This window comes from Pteropus medius, unplaced genomic scaffold, assembly GCF_902729225.1.
Source record: "Pteropus medius unplaced genomic scaffold, Ma_sr-lr_union100, whole genome shotgun sequence".
NCBI lineage: Eukaryota > Metazoa > Chordata > Mammalia > Chiroptera > Pteropodidae > Pteropus > Pteropus medius.
This window is the reverse complement of record NW_024350325.1, coordinates 7,633,004-7,653,475: the sequence shown is the minus strand read 5'-3', so window position 1 is coordinate 7,653,475 and position 20,472 is coordinate 7,633,004. Positions and strand designations below refer to the sequence as shown.

The 20,472-nt window shown below is 34.9% G+C and overlaps 1 protein-coding gene and 1 non-coding gene across 3 annotated transcripts in view; one reads left to right on the top strand and one right to left on the bottom strand.

Moving 5' to 3' along the window:
- FNDC3A (fibronectin type III domain containing 3A) overlaps positions 1-20,472 on the bottom strand; it is a 187,249-nt gene that overhangs the window by 156,982 nt on the left and 9,795 nt on the right. For both annotated transcript variants that reach the window (XM_039839369.1, XM_039839371.1), the window contains exon 2: positions 6,215-6,352. In XM_039839369.1, coding sequence (XP_039695303.1) covers positions 6,215-6,313 — 99 coding nt within the window. In that variant the 5' untranslated portion in view covers positions 6,314-6,352. The remainder of the gene's footprint in view (positions 1-6,214; positions 6,353-20,472) is intronic.
- On the top strand, positions 9,220-9,326 carry LOC120583922 (U6 spliceosomal RNA). Its single transcript, XR_005647897.1, has one exon. It is a non-coding gene; the product is annotated as a U6 spliceosomal RNA (small nuclear RNA).

The following is a 20,472-nucleotide window of genomic DNA, read 5'->3' as shown; positions in this document are numbered from 1 at the left end:
TTGCACAGACACTTCTCCCTAGAGGACATACAAATGACCAACAAATATATGAAAAGATGCTCGACATCGCTAGCTATTAGGGAAATGCAAATCAAAACCACAATGAGATACCATCTCACACCTGTTAGAGTAGCTATTATCAACAGGACAAGTAATAACAAATGTTGGAAAGGATGCGGAGAAAAAGGAACCCTCATACACTGCTAGTGGGACTGCAAATTGATACAGTTACTATGGAGAATAGTATGGTGGTTCCTCAAAAACTAAGAATTGATCTACCATATGATCCAGCAATCCTTCTACTGGGTATTTACCCAAAGACTTGAAAACTCATATCTGAAAAGATATCTACACACCGATGTTTAAAGCAGCATTATTCGCAGTGGCCAGGTCATGGAAGCAACCAAAGTGTCTTATGATAGATGACTAGCTAAAGAAGCTGTGGTACATATATACAATGGAATATTACTCAGCCATTAAGAAGAGATGAAATACTGCCATTTGTGACAACACGGATGGACTTCGAGATAATCTTGCTAAACAAATTAAGTCAGACAGAAAAAGTTGAAAATCACATGTTATCACTTACAGGTGGGATATAAACCTAAAAGCAACAAACGAACAGGACAAACAGACTCATGGACATGAGCAGTAGACTAGTGGTTACCGGAGGAAAGCGGGGAGAGGGGAGGTAGATGGAGTAAAAGGGGTCAAATATGTGGCAACAGAAAGAAATCTATGTATGGGAGGTGAACACAGAATGTAAATATACATATGGTTTACTGTTAAAATCTACAGCTGAAACTTACCTGATTTTGTTAACCAATGTCATCACCAAAAAAATAAATTAATTAAAGTAAAAATGTGTAAGAATAAAAAAAGAATAAAACAAATTAAACTATTACTGCTTAGTGATGTATAGGTAGATAAATCTATAAAGAAAAGTCTGGAAGCAATTGCCATAAACATAAGGACAGTGGTACATTACTCTCCAATTAAAGAGGGTACTGTGATGGAGAAGGAACACACAGGTGATTTCTAGGGTATTGGCAGTATTCTATCTCAGAATGACTGGGAGTTATAAGATTTATGCTTTATTGTCATATTCTATACATTTGTTTTGTGTACTTTATATGTTATAGTTAAAAATTTAAAACAGGTTTTAAAAAAAGTAAGCTCAGGCATCTACTATGTTTTCTTAGATTCTGTATTTGCCTATCTGGCATCCATTAATCACACAGCCAATTATATTAACTGTTTTCTTATTTTGTGTGTTCTTGATGCTCTGGCATTTGTGGCTGAGCAGGCGAGGGAGACTGCTTCACCCAGGGCTAATTCTTAGAGATAGCGAAAAGGTGGGCCAGGAGCACACGTCTCATATGCAAACCAACAAATTCCAAGTCTACAGCTCCAACCAACATCTCACTGAACTCTTACACACCAAGCCAGTGTTCCCCATGCCTTGTAACAACCCAGAGCCAAGTACCAGCAAACTAAAGACCACTGTAGAGCCCAAAGCTTGCCAGAATTTTTTTATTTTTATTTTTTATTGAGAAATAATTAACATATAACACAGTATTAATTTAAGTGCAGAACACAGTGATTTGGTATGCGAATACATTGTGAAACTACCACAGCAAATTTAGTTAACATCCACCAACACACATGGTTACAATTTTTTTTCTTGTAATAAGAACTTTTAAAATCTACTCTCTTCGCCACTTTCAAATATACAATACAGTATTTTTAACAATTATCACTATGTTGTACATTACATCCTAAGGACTTATTTATCTTTAACTGTAAGTTTGTATCTTTTGACCATCTTCATCCCACCCTGACCCCGGTGCCTCTGGCAACCACCAATCTGTTCTCTGTATCTATAAGAGTTCAGATTTTTTTAGATTCCACATATAAATGAGATTACACAGTATTTGTTTTTCTCTAACTTATTTCACTTATTAGCATAATGTCCTCAAGGTCCACTTATGTTGTTACAAATGGCAGGATTTCTTTCTATATACATACGTACCACAATTTCTTTATCCATTCATCTACTGATGGACATTTAAGTTATTTCCATGTCTTGGCTATTTTAAATAATGTGGCAATGAACATATGGGTGCAGAAATCGTTTTGAGACAGTGATTTTGTTTCCTTCAGATAAATACCCAGAAGTGAAATTGCTAGATCATAGAGTTTTTCTATTTTTAATTTTTTGAGGAACCTCCATACTGTTCTCCATGGTGGCTCTATCAATTTACATTCTCAACAGCGTACAAGCGTTCCCTTTTCTCTATCTCCTCACCAACACTTAAATCTTATCTGCTATGACTATTAAATGGAGCTAATCCTAAGCTGTTTACCCTGCTGTGCCTTTCCTGCAGAAATATCAATAACAGCTTTTGCCTAGGCTTTCTTCTTGCTTCTGTTTCTGCCTCTTGACTAAAACTGATGCTTTCCCTGTGTCTCCCTTCTTTTGGAAAATGTAGCCTCCCCATGTCACTACTCAGTCACCTCTATAAATTAAAATCTCACAGGTACAAGTGAGACGGTTACAAAATAATAATTTAAAAAATATTAATGAAATGGAAAAGACTGAAAAAGAAGCTAAATAGGCAGACTGAGTTTTGAAAGATCTTCACCAAAAGTGTGAATGCATTCGCTCCTTATGGAAGATAAATAGATAGAAATTAGAGAAGGTAAAGTTAAACTAGGAAAGTGTTGAAACACACAAGAAACCAAAATATCTGAACTTTTCTTCTGATGACAGCAACAGTGAATAGAGCTGGGAAAATTCCACTTGTGCCTGAAGCTCAAATTCCCTAAGGCAAATTTGGAAGTTCTAACAGGGCAGCACAAGCACTCATACATGCTTCTACCACTTCTATCAAGAAAGGGTATAATCTCAAATCAAGCACAAGCTTGAGAATGCAAAATAGTACAGCCACTTTGGAAAACAGTTTGGTAGGTTCTTGTAAAACTAAACATAGTCTTACCACACATGATCCAGCAATCATGCTCCTTGGTATTTAACCAAATGAGTTGAAAACTTTTATCTATCCAAAAACCTGCACATGAATGTTTAAAGCAGCTTTGTTTATAACTGCCAAAAACTGGAAACGATCAAGCTCTTCTTCAACAGGTGAATGGATAAACAATGTCATACATTCATACAACGATATATTAGTCAATAAAAAGAAATTAGCTATTAAGGCACAAAAAGAAATTGTCTTGACCATATTGCTAAGTGAAAGAAGTTGGTCTGAAGGGGCTACATACTGTATGAATCTTAAGTATATGACATTCTGGAAAAGATAAATTTACAGGGATAGTAAAAATATTGGTAGTTGCTAAGGGCCAGCGTGGAGCAAGAAGTGAGGGAGGGATAAATAGGTGAAGCACAGGGGATTTTTAGGCCAGTGAAACTACTCTGTATGATACTGTAATGGTGATATATGACAGAATACATTTGTCAAAACCCACAGAACCGTAGAAAGCAAGAATGAACCCTAATGTAAACTGTGGAACTTACTTAATAATAATGTAACAATATTGTTGATTGACTGACAAATGTACCACACTCATATAAGACGTTAATAATAGGGAAACTTTGTGAAAGAAGTATATGAAAGAACCTCTTTGTTCAATTTTTTAACTAAAACTGCTCTAAAAATAAGGTCTATTAATTACAAAAAAGGGAGATGAGGATTCCTCAAAAACAAAAAATGGTTCAGATACTGCTAGATAAAATGAATAACAAATGTCTATTACAGCTTCCCTAAAAACAACAATAGTAACAATGATGTCAGGAAGAATTCCCTCTAGTATAATCCATAAGCCAAAAGACCCACTATATATGACACAGTATCAAATATGTTTACTATATAAAAACCAGAAAACATTGATGAGGCCATAGAAAATTTGGAGCATCAACTATAAGAAAATTAATTTGATCTTAAGAGGTGAAACAGAAATCATCCCATAATATATTCCCAAGAAGCAGTAACATATTCCCAAGAAAGTCAAGATAAGGGACAAACTATGTGTTATCCTGAATTTGTAATATCATGCATGTAAATGACACTTCCTCCTATCAGGAACTGTCTTTGAGTTTGCTTTTTTACTACAGGCACCAATCAGGTGTTGTATGTCCATAGGCAAGCTCTAACTTGGTCATACTTAGAATACTGATAAGTTCTTAGGTTAAGACAAAGAATGCCTGTTGTCAAGTTTATTGACCTTCCACCTCCAATTGTTATCTACTTTTGTTCAGTTCCTTCTGTTCTTACCACAGCTATTGGTCTACTCCTACATTACACTTTAGTGTAACTATCTCTTAGTTTTTTGATCCACTGCTTACCATAGCTATCTTTATTGAATTAAGTCCTGACTGGCATAGCTATAGTATTTCTTTAGTCTTTTAAACATTTACTGAGTGCTTCAATTCAGATTCTGCAAACATTTACGAAGCTCCTTGAGGCTCACTTGACTCTCACAGTTATTCCAAAGAAGCTATTTTTACCTCCATTTTATAGAGAAGCAAATATACTCAGAAGTTAAATAACTTGTCTGAGGTCACCGAAATCAAATCTAACTCTATCAACCAAGTCCTGTGCTCTTTCCGCTCATCTTTATTTCTCCCTATCAAACTACAAGACACTCTGCTAGTTAGAATTTAAGGCTTTACTCTACCTTCTGGAACCTGTTTTTCAAATCCTGCCTAAAAATCTATCATTTAGACTCAATGACACCACCTGTGTCAAACCTTGCTCTGCTAAGTTCTTCCATTCCCAGCACCTTTTTTAATATACCACTACTGCTATATAATAGCCATGGTGCCCTCAACAATTCAAGAAAAATTCTGCCTACAGAGTATCATTTGCGGGGGAAAAGAAAGAAGTCTTGAGAGGACACTGTGGTCCTGTTTCAGCCTATTGTCTTCCTCTTTACAGACTACATATCCTGTAGCAACATCAATGTACTCTAATTAACTGCTTAATAGATTTATGCAATGGACTATATAAACGACGAAGAAGAAGACAGTGACCTGCCTGAGGCAACAATGACAACTGGACATCCCTAGAGCCTCAAAGTAAATGAATATCTGCCATACTGATTATTTTTGTGGGGAACCTTAACACTTAAATCTGACCACAAAAAGAAGTTAATGAAGTTGATGCTAAAAGCTATCTGAGCACATGTGAAAATTAAACCAGGATACACTTTTCCTGCCATGTTTATTCAAAACTGAAAAATTTACAACTCAAGTCAATCACTTTTGATTTTCCAATAGCAAAATTAGCAAAGTAGCTCCTTATCTTGTAAGCAAATCATTCTCCACTATAGATACTAAGTTTGTGAAAGTAACAAAATATGACTGTTTATTTCTTAGTTTCCCAGGGAGGCACTATAAGTAATGCTTAAGAGCAAAAACTTGCTGTGATCTTGAACCTTTCATTTTGTTTCATCTGAAAAATAGGTACAGATGTACCTACCTCACAGGACTGTTGAAAGAAATGAGATCATAAAGTTCTTAGCACGTTTTTTACATAGTAAGCATTTTTACAATATTACCTATTATATCCTTAACTACTGTTTCCTCACTTACAATATTAAAATTCCTACCATATAGGATTGCTATGAGAATTAAGCACATTGCTTGGTGAATAATAGGTTCTTATGAAAGCCCATCATTCCTGCCCCTTTACGGAACTATATAAAGCCATGGTTGTCGAGAAAACACCAGCTTTTCCAGAATTGTGTATTTCCTTTTGGGGGAAGGGGTATGGACAAGAGAATGGAAAGAAAAAGGTAGTTTTATTGTTATGTAATATAGGCAGTCATGAAATTACATAATTAAATCATGACTCCAATAATCTGAGGTCATGATTTATAAGCATCAAGGTACAAGGTTAAACTTAGTTAAAAGACATTCAGGGACTAGTACATTGTCTAAAGTAAAACAGAACAACTTAGTGGTAACTAAAAATACACACAAGAAATTTAAACATTAATTAGTGAGACATTTTAGAAGTGACTTTGAAAATAGTCTCATTATTTCACTGTCTTATGAAACCAAAACAACATTTTGAACTGGAGTTTAAAACATGAATAAACAGGAAATCTCTGTTGTGATGCTTTATTCTGCTTAAAATTTTGCATTCTTCTGAAATACATGTGTACTAAATATAAGGAAATAAGCATTCCTTACCTGTTGTGTTCCATCTGCACTTACAATAGGGGCAGACAGAAGAGAAATATCACTACTTAGAATTTGAGATGTATCCAGTAGTGGTGGATGTTCTGCCATTATCAGTAAGAACTTAATATACCGGATAACTCTCCAACTCTGAAAAACAAAAATATATTGCCACTTATGTGTATATTCTTAAAAATATATAAAAATATAATACATTCGAGATTCATCTCACTCTTTAACCTAAAGATATACTCTTGTCAAAGGAAATTTTATAATATTCTGCTGAATATTTTTTCTGTTAACAGATCATTTAAAGAAATATATTTTACAACTAACCGTCAATGTAGACAATAAGACATAATAAAGCCAATATATCAGTAGCTTCTATTTAAATTCCATGTCTCTCTAACTCTTTTATCTCTATACAATATTTTATTTAATTTAACCACCACTACGTTAGCTAAACATTGGGAAAGGTATTTAAATGCAATGAATGAGTAAGGCAACTCTACCACTGACTTTTTTCCTATAAGCAGAGGTGATTACGAAGACCCAACTCTTCCTCATCATACTATCAGTCTATAGGAACTACGTAAGAATTATGATTTTTCACTAATTCTTCAGACATAACAAAATGGTAGAAAAGTTTGCTCAGGATTAAAATATGAACCTTCAAGTTTTAAGTTTTATGACACTGGCCTGATATTGTGGTTTATTATTCTTTTCTAAGTGACACCTACTTTATGGACCAAATCATTTCAATGTTAAAAGCACGTACTTCCAGAAATCTTAAATTGTAAACAGAGTATCATTTATATAAAAGTAAAGGACTTGACGTAAGCAACAATAATCTATGATATACATCAACCAACAAAATATCATCAAATTATATATCGAGATGAGCACAACTGGGCTCAATCACAAATTTTACACAATCTATATTGAAAGGCAAAATAACAAATATTTTTAGATGCTTGCGGCATTTTACAATTCAGTAGTGTTAAAATGTTTGACTTTTCTAAGACATTAAATTCCTGTTATTTATTTTAGAATCTTAAATCTTTGCGGAAACTCTCATAGAAGTTGATTTAACTGCAAAACAATTTCCTATTTGGATATATAAAAAGTGCTATAAAATTTCAAAAACATTCCATGCAGGTATCTACTTCAAGATGTTTGTTATACACAAGACAACAGTATGAAACACTGTTATTTAACTAGCTCATAAAAATGTAAGCATTTAAATATAACATATATAAATATTTATATTATAAATACTATATACGTATATAGTGTTATAAATATATAAAGGGGAAAATGTAACTTCTGGCTTAATCTGTACTGCTATATTTCTTAAAGTTCAATAAAATCACAGAGTACTTTAAATCATGTCAAGTAATTTCACTCTGTGGAATATACACAGAATTATAAAATGAGAAGGAGTCAATGTACTGTTTTTCTTCTTACATGTCACATAATTTAGTTCAAAAAGAAACATTTTAGGGAAGCTAACTCACGATTAACCAGGGTAAGTTTATAAGTAATTCATTTTTTTTTGTAAAGTAATTTAAAAAAAACAACACAGTAATTTTTTGTCATTTTATTCTATTTGTAATATTTAATACATATTTAACTGAAATGCAAACCACCATTATTACCTAAATTTTAGAACATAATGCTGAAGATACAAGCGTAGTCTGGTTTCAAGGGGTGGACTGGAAGCTTTACAAATTTTTTCTGAACCTCCAGTTAATTCCAAGAACAGTGCTATTATATATCAGACCTGAAGTCAGATAATATGTTTTAATATTATCATTCCACTTAAGTGTTATCTCTAATTTTATTCTTTGCAAAGCTATAACACATCAAGTTTCATTTATGAATTAATTTCTTGTAAGGCCGTATTCACCACAACATATGCAAAGTAGCTGTTTTATTTCAGATTGCAAATCGTAAACTTCGGTTGGGCAACTGAAATGTTGCATTTAGAAACCTAGAAATTCCCTTCATTCCTGCATAGGAAACAGTCAGCTTCTTCTATCAACTTCTTCTAATTTTGCTACTACTCACTAACCTTGTGACCACAAATACCTACTTGTTTGAAGTTATGCATCTATTTTTGTTTTTGTGGTAATGTAATGTTTGATATATGCAAAAAAAGGAGAGAAGTGATTTCTTGCATTTGCTAATTTCAGTGAAATAATATTGCCCCATGCCCCATTTCAAGCTATCATGATTTAAAAATTGACCTGAAAATTCCTGAATGTTAACAATTAACTTTTGTACACAAGATGGCTCCAGCATCTCACTGTTTATGTCTATATATCAATATTTAACTATCTTTGTAGTAATAATAAAATATTAACATTTTGAGAATTTGGGTAAAGAAAAGTTGAATATCTTTGTATTATTCTTGCAACTTTTCTGTAAATCTGAAATTTTAATTAATGTTAAGTAAAACAATATTTTAAAAATATTAATGCCAGGTAGATTGATCTAAAAATAAAGGTAAAACAAGAAAAGCTTCTAAAAGATAGCATAAAAAAACAACTTCATAATCATGGAACAAAGAAAGATTTTAAAGAGTATAAATTATATTTCTTAAGTCATAAAGAAAAAGAATGATATATTGAACTTCATTAAAACTAAAAACTACTATTTATGAATAAATATCTTTAAGAATTCCAGTCAGTGGCAGAGTAGATAAATGCTGTGTTCACTTCCTGTAAGACATCAAATTACAACTAAACTACAGAACCGCCTGAAATCTAGCTGAACAGAAGTCCTATAACTAAGATATGTAGAAGCCATGTCGAGATTGGTAGGAAGGGTGGAGAGATGCTGAATGGGCGGCTTCACGCCCATATGTAGCAGTTAAAAACTGGGAGGGATATCTTGGCTGCAGAGGTTCTCCCAAAGGAGACAGGAGTCTCAGCCTCACATCAGGTTCCCAAGCCCAGGGTTCTAGTGCTGGAAAGAGAAGTCCCCATAACTTCTGGCTGTTAAAACCAGGGGAGGTGCTCGCTTCAGCAGCACATACGCTAAAATTGGAATGATACAGAGAAGATTAGCATGGCCCTTGTGCAGGAATGATATGCAAATTTGTGAAGCATTCCATATTTTTTAAAAAATAAAAAACAAACAAACAAATAATAAAACCAGCGGGGGTTTGGTCTGAGTGAGACAGAAGGTGGCTGAAGTTCCAGGGGTTCCTCTTCAAAGACCCACTCATGGAATTACGTGCTGGCCGACTCACTCACTCTGAGCTCCAGCACTGAGGCAGCAGCTAGAAAAACACTGGGGACATACAGGGAGGAAATGAATGGCTGGATTCAGGGCAAGGTGTGGAAGGGCAGCTTTCTCCCAGACAGAAGTGCTAGCATAAACCATTGTCCCTTTGCTGAACTCTCTCTCCACCTAGTGAACAGACAGAGGCCAAGCAGCATTCTAAGTCTCCATCCACCCGGCTAACGCCATATGCCCCACCCTGGTGATTCCCTGAGAGCCCACACCAACAACTTATAGGCCCACCCAAGCCACTTCCAGTGACTTTTCCATACAAATGGCCCATTTGGGATCATGTTGCAGACTTGTCTAAAATCTCTCAAAGGTTCACAAACCCAAATAAGCAGCATGTGGCTGAAGCATGCCCAATGCCTCTTGTTAAGCAGCCCAAACTAGGCATTAGTGGCTGCCAACCTCAGTTCCCAGCTTAGCATTTCCCAGGCACCTCCAAGACCAACACAAGTGGCAACCATCTGCAGATCACATTGTGTCTCCTATCAATGGGCTCCACAGCAGGGCACAGGCAGCGGCTATTCTTGGCCCGCAAGAGAACCCCTCCCAAGAGGCCCCAGAACCAATACACATGATGGCCAGCTTCAAATCACACCAGAGCACTGCCTAAGCACCTCCACAAATGACACATCCAAAGGGCAGACTCAGTAGGCCCCACAGACATGCTAAAGCGAATTCTGCTCAGCACCTGCACATCAGCTATTCAACCAGTCACCAGCCAGTCCTCACAACCAATCAACCCAAGGGTCAATCCCTCACACTGATGTACAAATAGCAATAAAGGCTCAACTAAAACAGGAGGGCACATTCAAACAACACAAGGAACACACCTGGAGCACCTAGCTCAGGTGACCAGGAAGACTGTGCCACTGTGCTCCACAGCACACCTACTACATAAGGCCACTCTACTAAGACCGGGAAACATAGAAGCTCTACCAAATACATAGGAACAAACATAGGGAGGCAGCCAAAATGGGAAGACAAAGAAATATGTCCCAAATGAAAGAACAGAACAAAGCTCCAGAACAAGAACTAAACAAAATGGAGAGACGCAATCTACCAGATGCAGAGTTCAAAACACTGATTGTAAGGATGCTCATTGATCTCAGTGAGAACTCTGATGAAGAGATAAGAAACACATAAATGGAGACGGAAAACATAAACAAGTGAAATAATACGATAACTGAAATGAAGAATACACTAAAGGGAATTAACAGGAAATAAGATGAAGCAGAGGATCAAATAAGCGATTTGGAAGATAAGGTAGCAGAAAACACCCAATTTGAACAGCGACAAGAAAAAAAAAGTCCAAAATAATGGGACAGTTTAAGAGGCCACTGGGACAACATCAAGCATGCTAACATTCACACCATAGGGATACCAGAAGGGAAGAGAGAACAAGGAACTGAAAACCTATTTGAAGAAATAATGACAGAATACTTCCCTAACCTGTAGGATGAAATAAACATACAAGCCTAGGAAGTGCAGAGAGTCCCAAACAAAATGAACCATGATCTCAAAGAGGTCCACACCAAGACACATCATAATTAAAATGACAAAGCTTAAAACAAAGAGAGAATCTTAAAAGCAGCAGCAGAATATCAGCTAGTTACCAACAAGAGAGAGCCCATTGAATGTCAGCTGATTTCTCAACAGAACCTTTGCAGGCCAGAGGCACAAAATAAGGGGCACAAAATAGTCAAAGTGCTGAAAAGCAAGGATGTACAACCCAGATTACTCTACCCAGCAATGCTATTATTTAGAATTGAAGGACCGATAAAGTTTCCCAAACAAGAAAAAGCTAACAAGAGTTCATCACCACCAAGCTAGTACCGCAGAAATGTTAGAAACTTCTTTAAAAAAAAAAAAAAAAGATAAAAAATATGAATTGAAAATGACAATAACTACGCATCTACCAACTATTAACTTTAAATATAAGTGGATTAAATGCTTCAATCAGAATACATAGGATGGCTGAATGGAGAAGAAAACAAGACCCTTACCTATACTGCCTACAAGAGACTCAACTCAGATCAAAGACATACATAGCCAGAAAGTAAAGAGATGGAAAAAGATATTTCATGAAAATGAAAATAAAACAAAAGGAAAAGAAAGAGAAAAAGGCTGGGATAGCAATAGTACACCAGACAAAACAGACTTTAAAACAAAGGCTATAAGAAGAAACAAAGAAGGACCCAGCAATTCCACTTCTGGGTATTTGTCCAAAGAAATCCAAAACATTTCTTCAAAGGGACATGTGCATCCATGTTAACTGTAGCATTATTTACAATAGCAAAGACATGGAGACAACCTGGGTGTCTATCAATAGAAGAATAGATAGAGAAGAGGTGGTACATATATATAATGGAATGTTACTCAGCCATAAGAATGAATGAAATCTTGCCATCTGTAACAAAATGGAAAGACCCAGAGGGTACTGTGCTGAGTGGAGCAAGCCAAACAGAGAAAGACAAATGTCTTATGATATGATTTACATGTGGAATCTAGAGAAAGGATAAACAAACAAAACAGAAACAGGCTTATTGAGAAAGCATTTTGATTGTGTGTGGGGGGGAGTGGGAATTGGGATACGCGAAGTCGGGGAGAGGATTAAGAGATACAAATTGGTAGTTACAAAATAGTCACAGGGATATACAGTATAGGGAATATAGTCAGTAGTATTGTAATAACTATGTATGGTGTCAGATGGCTATCAGTTTTATTGGGTGATCATTTGGTAAGTTATATACATGTCTAATCACTGTGTGTATATCAGAAACTAATATAGTTTTGTATGTCAACTGTAATTGAAAAATAAAGAAAATATTTTTTATTAAAAAATGAAAATAAATATCTTTAAGAGAATGCAAAGGCAAGTCAGACTGATACTTATAACAAACATAATTGAAAAAGACCACATATTTAACATATATACAGGCCTTCTACTATTGATTTAAAAATAGAAAGTGTCAAAGAAATTGAATATGCTCTTCACAAAAGTATAAGCTCAAGAGACCAATAAACATATAAAAAGATTCTCAAATTAACTAAGTACTAGGAAAAAGCAAATTAAAAACCATAATGAAATACCACCACACACTCAATTGGATAATAAAAATGAAAAAGACTGACAATATCAAGTATTAGTGACAGTACTGAGCAACTGGCACACTCATATGGCATGAAAACTCATAAAATCACTCCAGAAACCAATTTAACATTATCTATCAAAGCTGAACATATAAATATTCTATGACTCAGTTATGATCCAGCTATTAGACTCCTAGTATATACCAAAAAGAAATGCATGCACATGTGTACCAAAAGATAAGTCCATGAAGGTACACAGCAGCATTATTCTTTAATGGGCCCAAACTGTAAACACTCTACATGTCCCTCCACAGTAAATGGTAAAGTGTACCTGATTCATCCAATTGGACTACTATATAGCAATGAAAATTAATACAGGGAACAGCACAAATAAATTTTAAAAATAAACTGTGACTCAGACATAGAATACATACTACGCAACTTTATTTACAGAAAGTTCAAAAACTGATAAACCAATCTATGATATTAAAAGTCAGGATAGCAACTGCCTTTTGAGAAGAAGAGAGAATGGGGACTGGAAGGAGCATGAAAGTAGTTTCTGGGGTGCTGGTATTGTCCTATGTCTAGATTTGGGAGGCTGTTATGCAATAACTGCCAATGCATTGTTCTATGAGCTGTACACTATGTACCTTGGTGTGTATAATTCATAAAACTATTTTTGCAAGTTAAAATGACCACTTAATCATCTCAACTGATCCAGGAAAAGCATTTGACAAGATTCAATCTCCTTTCATAATAAAAACAGTCAATAAACTAGGAATAGAAGGGCCCTACCTCAACATAAAGCCCACAGCTAACATCATACTCAATGATGAAAAACCGAAAGCTTTTCTTCTAAAATTCAGAGCAATGCAAGGATGGCCCCGTCTCACCACATCCATTCATAATATTGGACATAGTATTGGAAGTCCCAGCCAGAGCAATTAGGCCCCAAAAAGAAATAAGAGACATCGAAATTGGAAATGAAGATGTAAAACTATCTTTGTTCACAGACGACGTAACCTTATATTTGGAAAGACCTAAATTAAAAAAAAAAAAAAAATTCAGTAAAAAAACAAGATACAAAACCAGCATTTAACAATCAGTTGCATTTCTATACACTAACCGAATAATCTGAAAAGAAAATTAAAAAAACAATTCTATCTGTAATTACAAAAAAAAGAGTACAATATTTAGGAATAAATCTAATCAAAGAGGTGAAAGATTTGTATGCTGAAAACTACAACGTATTGCTAAAAGAAAGAAGACATTCTAAAAAGATATCCTATGTTTACAGATTGGAAAACTTAATATTATGATGATGTCCGTACTACTCTAAGCAATCTACAAAGTCAATGCAATCTGTCAAAAATCTAAATAGCATTTCTTGCAGAAAAAAAAAATTCATTCTAAAATTCATCTGGAATCTCAAGGGATCCTGAACAGCCCGAACCATTTTGAAAAAGAACGAAGTTGGGTGACTCAAACTTCCTGATTTCAAAACATATTACAAAGCCACAGTAATCAACACAGTGAGTGGTACTGGAATAAAGACAAATACGCCAACAGAAGAGAATAGAGAGGCCAGAAATGAACTCTCACGTATATGGTCAAATGACCTTCAACAAGAGTTCCAAAACCACTCAATGGGAAAAGGACAGTCTCTTCAACAAATGCGTGATATTCACCCGCAAAAGAAAGTAGTCTGACCCTTATCTTACAACATATATAAAAATTAAAATAGATTAAAGATCTAATTGTATGACCCAAAACTATAAAACTCCAAGAAAACAAGGAGAAAGCTTGCTAATAATTTCTTAGATATGACACTGAAAGCAAAAGCCACAAAAGCAAAAATAGACAACTGGGATTACATCAAACTTGAAAACTTTTATGCATCAGAGGACACATTCAACAGAGTGAAAAGGTAACCTACGGAACAGGAGAAAAATAGTTGCAAGACTTTGCTCCTGCTGTTACAAAATACCATAGACTGGGTGGCTTAAACAACAGATATTTCTCATAGTTCTTGATTTGGGTGCCAGCATCGTCAGGTTTTTGGTGAGGGTTCTCTTCCTGGCTTGCTAAGAGCCACGTTCTTGTTCTATCTTCACATGACCTTCTTGCTCTTCTTCACATGAAGCAGCTTTGGTCTCTTCCTTTTCTTCGATTATAAGGGCACTAACCCCATCATGTAGGCTTCACTTTCATGACCTCATCTATACCTAATTGCATCCCAAAGGTCACTCCTCTTAAAACTATCACATTAGAGGTTAGGGCTTCAACATATCAATTTTGGAAGAACATATTCAGACCATACATTATTCCTTTAGCCCCTCAAAATTCATGTCCTTCTTGCATGCAAAATACCTTCATTCCAGGCCAACAAGTCTTAACTCATTTAAACATAAACTCTGAAGTCTGAAGTCTCATCTAAATCAGATTTGAATAAGTACAATTCATCCTGGGGCAAAATTCCTCTCCAGCCATGAATCTGTGAAATCAGCTAAGTTACTTGCTTCCAAAATACAATGGTGGGATAGACATTCCCATTCCAAAACTAGAAATCAGAAGGAAGAAAGGGTGACAGGTACCAAACAAGTTCAAAACCTAGCAGGGAAATACCATTAGACCTTAAGGCTCAATAATAATCTCTTTGGTTCCACGCTCTGCCCTTTGGACCCAATGGGGTGTGGAATCACCACCAGAGACATTCCTTCAGCTTGATGGAGACCACTAAAATGGCTTTGTTGGGCAGAGGTCCAATCCTCTGAACCTTAGGTGCAGGTAGCCCTCTCCTCAAGCCTGTGTACTCTGACCTGTGGTGGCAGTGGCAGCCCTGATGACCTCTGAATCAGCTGTTGGGTCCTTCTTCCTTTTTCTTGAAGGATAATAGAGGTTCGTAGCCAGGCTTCATTCCCTTCCATTTTCTCTTTTTCCTTTAGTCCCAGCTGGCAATGTTTTTGCCAGTATAATTCCATCTCTCTTCTTGGCTTCTGCTGAGATGCTGATTAGGTCCATGGCTCACACCCACACTAATATCCTTATCAAACAGTTGGTCAGCCACACTCTTGGTGTTCTCTTCCAAACATGCATCCTCATTTTTTGCAATATGGATAAGCTGAGAATTTTCCGAATCCTTAAGTTCTGGTTCCTTTTTAGTTAACAAATCCTTCTTCAATTCATATCTCCCCTCTCACATTTTACTGTAAGTGGCCAGAAAGAACCAAGCTACTATTCAACATTTTGCTTAGAAACATCCTCAGCTAAATATCCAGTTTTACCACTCACAAGTTCTACCTTCCACCAAACACTAGAACATGAATACAACTCGGTCAAGTTCTGTCCCTTCATATTAAGGATCACCTTTTCTCTATTATCCAATAACAATGTTTCTCATTCCCATCTGAAACTTCATCAGAATGGCCTTTAGTTTTAAATCCATATTTCTACAAACATTCTGTTAATGATTATTTACATATTCTCTAAGAGAGATGTTTTCTCTCCAGCTCTTTTCTTTCTTAGCTCTCACCAGTCACCAGTTCCTTAACAGCAATCTTTGCTTTTTCTAGCATGCACATCAAAACTTTTCCAACCTCCACCCATTTCCCAGTTCTAAAGCTGCTTCCATTCCACACTTTTACACATTTGTTATAGCAGCACTCTACATATCAGTACCAATTACAGTCTTAGCTTGGGCTGCTGGAAAAAAATATCACAGACTGGGTGGCTAAAAGAGCAGACATTTATTTCTCACAGTTTTGGAGTCTGGGAAGTCCAATATCTGGGTGCCAGTATTATCAGTTCTTGGTGAGGGCTCTCTTTTTGGCCTGCAGATGGCTATCTTCTTGTTTTACCTTCACAAAGCCAAGAGAAAGCTCTGCTCTCTTCCTCTTCTAACAAGGGCGTTAATCCACATGGGGGCTCCAACCTCACAAACGCTTCCAAACAGAAATCCCTCCCAAAGGCCCTACCTCCAAATACAATCACATTGGGGGTTAGGGTTTCAACATATGAATTTGGGGTGGGGGGAGGGGGCAGCTCAGTCTATGACTCTATCAAGTTTAGAAAGAGTACTGTTTTCTCAGTCATTGCTATAATGCTGAACCTATATGAGTTTTCTTACTCATATAGTTTGCCAGTTTTTCTTCCTTAACCTCACTCATATCCATCCATTCTATCTAAATTTCTTCTATTCTAAGTATGCTGCTGTTATAATGACAATGGCCTAGATAGACCTAGAATCTAAGGTAGTTAGCTCATGATAATGGGCTTGGCCTGGGGTTTGAAACTTCAGCTCTACTTGTTTAAAAAATATGTTAGAAAATACAAAGCAGGATCCTCTTTGGATGACAGCCAAAGCATAATTGAAGGACCTATAGGAAAAGTATGTACATTTAGAATGAGAAATCCAATGTATTTTTTGGTCTTCTGATTTGCCTAAATCAATGAAACTAAAAAATATAGGACTCCATATCTGAAATCATAAAATTATTATATACTCCAAAAAGTTTTAGTAGCACACTTAAAACTAAAATTCAAGAATACCTGAAAATATACATATGAAAAAACATTAAGTAAAAATATTAAAATCTCAGTAGCAATTGCATTAAGATGGTAGAATTACGTAACAATTTTTTTTCTATTTCCTATTTTTTTTTTGTAATGTGGATAGTTATACCATTTTCATTAAAATTTTGATTTAAAAGTGGTCAGTCTTGAAGAGGCCCAGGCAACTACAGAATCACATTTGGCTTATCAACCATCTAAATACCTTTTCAGAGAAATTTCAATAAATTTTGCTTGAATTTGGACCTAATTCAAATGACTAATTTCATCTTACAAACTAATATCCTAAATTGCATTTTTCCAATTTAAACCGCTATCATTTTTTTAACTTTTGGATTTCCTAGCTTCTAAATTTGACATTAGATTTTTTTTTTTTTTTAAAGGCACTTGAAATAACCTGTAGTATAATTTCCTCAGATGTCACAGGAACCAATCTGCGAAATCATCCTATTATTTCTTATCAGAAACCTAAACCAAATACTTTACAGATTTAATAATAAAATTATATTAGATCATTTTTCTCTAGACTAATGCATTCCTGCAATTATCCTGTTTGATCTTAACTGTACTCCAGAAACTTGACTGTTAAAATATATGCAATTAAATGCATTATTTTAGTTCATCTTAAACTTTCATTAGGATATTAAAGGACGATTGTGCTTTTTTTTTAATTTATAGAAGAAATTTGTACTTGTACAGAGAGTAAAACAGGAAAAGGATAGTAAGGATAGTGCTATCAATTTTAAATGACTGATAATACAGGAAAAAATACAACTCTTGATTATTCAAAAGACTTATGATTCATAATTCAGGCTTCTTGTTCTTTCCTCATTTCTATTTCTTTGGTCATTGGAAGTATAAAAAGAATACTTGTACAAGATTTAGTACAAAAAAAAAGTGCAACTAAGAGTATTACAATAAAAAAAAAAAGAAGCGGTCCTCCAGTATTGCATTTAGAGTCAGAAATACTTGGGAAATATTTTCCCATAAAATCATTTGACTAGAAAAATCTCAAGTAGCCAATTACTACAGTAAATAAATGCAGTATGAATGTATTGAAATATAGTCTTCTATACTTACCCATTACTGTTAAGATACTAAAATTTTATAACCACCTACAATTATTTTGTCTAAGTGCATATCTGAGCACATTTCTCTTGCACAAAAACTTAAAAAGGAGTCATGTAAGAAATTTTTATTTTATCATGAAAAGTTTCAAATCTATGAGAAAGCTGAAATAATAAACAGTGTATACCATACACTTGCCATTTAAATTCTAAAATTAACATTTCCTTTATCACATGCATTCCTCTATCCATCTTATAAAAAACTGCATTTCAAAGTTGCAGACAATATAAACTGTCTGCAAAGTTCCTACTTCAGTATAAACACTTTAGGTCATCTCTCATTAACTATTATTAAATATTTATTATCTTTTTTGAAGGCAAAATTCATATGTGATTAAATGCACAAATCTTAAGTATGCCATCATGTGAGATTTCTTGAAACGAGTTCTACCATTACCAGTATCTAAGTATTTAAACTCTCACTGTTGCTCTAAGACTGTGGTTTTCAAATGTTGGCATGTATCAGAATCACTCTAGGGCTTATAAAAACAGATTGTTGGACTCCACATCTAGAGCTTCTAATTCAACAATTATGGGGTAGGGCCCAATAACACATTTCTAATAAGTTGCCAAGTTAAGATGATGCTGGCTAATACCATGAACATACAGATGTAAAACTAACTTGTACCTAAGTATTAAGTGATAATGAAGATGTCGAGTTGATAACAGTGTAAGGTATACTTCATTCTTGAAGGCCCCATCCTAGATGTGAATACGTTCTTGTTCAACTAGAAATAGATAAAAATAGTTTCCTTAAGGAGAAAAAAAAGTTTGTAAAATAATCAAGTTTAATGAGGCCTTATGATATTGCCTTTGGATATTTCAACCAAATAAATTGAGCCAAATCAACTTCCTCTTAGATTGAAACTGCTATTTCCTACAGGGTAAAAAAAAAAAAAAAAAAAGGAACTTTCAAATGTTATTGGGATATTAAACAAACATGTATAAACACATACAACATGGCGACTGTTCTAAATTTTAAAAATAGCTTTGAGATATAATTAACATATAACAAATGACATTTAAAGTGCACATACTTGATAAATTTTGACACATGCATACACTCATGAAATCATTACTATAATCAAGATAATGAACCTACCTATCATTCCCCCCCAAATTTTCCTATTTATAATCCTAGCCTTTGCATTTTTATAACTAATGATGTTCCACATGTTTTCATGGACTTATTTGCCACTCTATAGCTTTTTAGTTAAGTATCTGTTCAATATTTTGGCCCTTTTTGTTACAGGGTTGTTTTGTTTTCTTATTACTCAGTTTTGATAGTGCTTTATATATTCTGGATACCAGTTCTCTGTCAAGTTAAGTGGTTTACAAAGATTATCTCAGATGTGATTCCATAGTGCAGCAGTTAGCACGTCTGCTTTACATGCAGAAGGTCCTGGGTTCACATCCCAGTGGAGCCACGGTCCATGGGCCATGCCACCCTGAACAAGTCCAATGTCTGATCTTGGAAGCTAAGCAGGATTGGGCCTGGTTAGTACTTGGATGGGGGACTACCTAGGAAGTCCAGGTGCTGTAGGCATTTAAAAAAAAAAAAAAAAAGAGATTTTCTCTTAGTCTGTGGCCTGTATTTGCATTCTCTCACCAATGTTCTTTGTGAAATAGAAGTTTTAATTATGATGAAGTCCAACTTATCAATTTGTTATTTTATGGTGTTTTGGTACTATCTAAAGAGATCTTTGTCTAGTCCAAGGTCACAAAAATTTTCTGTTTTCTACATAAAATTGTATAGTTTTAGGTTTTACATTCTACTTGTTCTATCAATTTTTGAGAGAGGGGTATTGGAGTCTCTGCTAAAATTGCATATTTTTTTTTTGCAGTTCCATCATGTAATCTGAACCTTTCATTACATGCATGAAAATTTAGGACTATGTTCCCTTGATGAATTAATTCCTTTATTACCATAAAATGTCTCTCTTTATCTTTAGCAATAGTCTGTACTTAAATCAAACTTCTGATCTAATATAGTCACTCCAGCTTTTTTGGGGGATAGTGTTAGCATAGTGTAACTTTTCCAATCTTGTAACATATGTTTTTATATTTAAAGTGGGCTTCTTACAGATGTGGTATACTTGGGTCTTGATTTAAAAACAAAAATCTAATCCAATGATCTCTGCCTTTAATTATAGTGTTTAGACCATCAGTATGTAACATGATTATTGA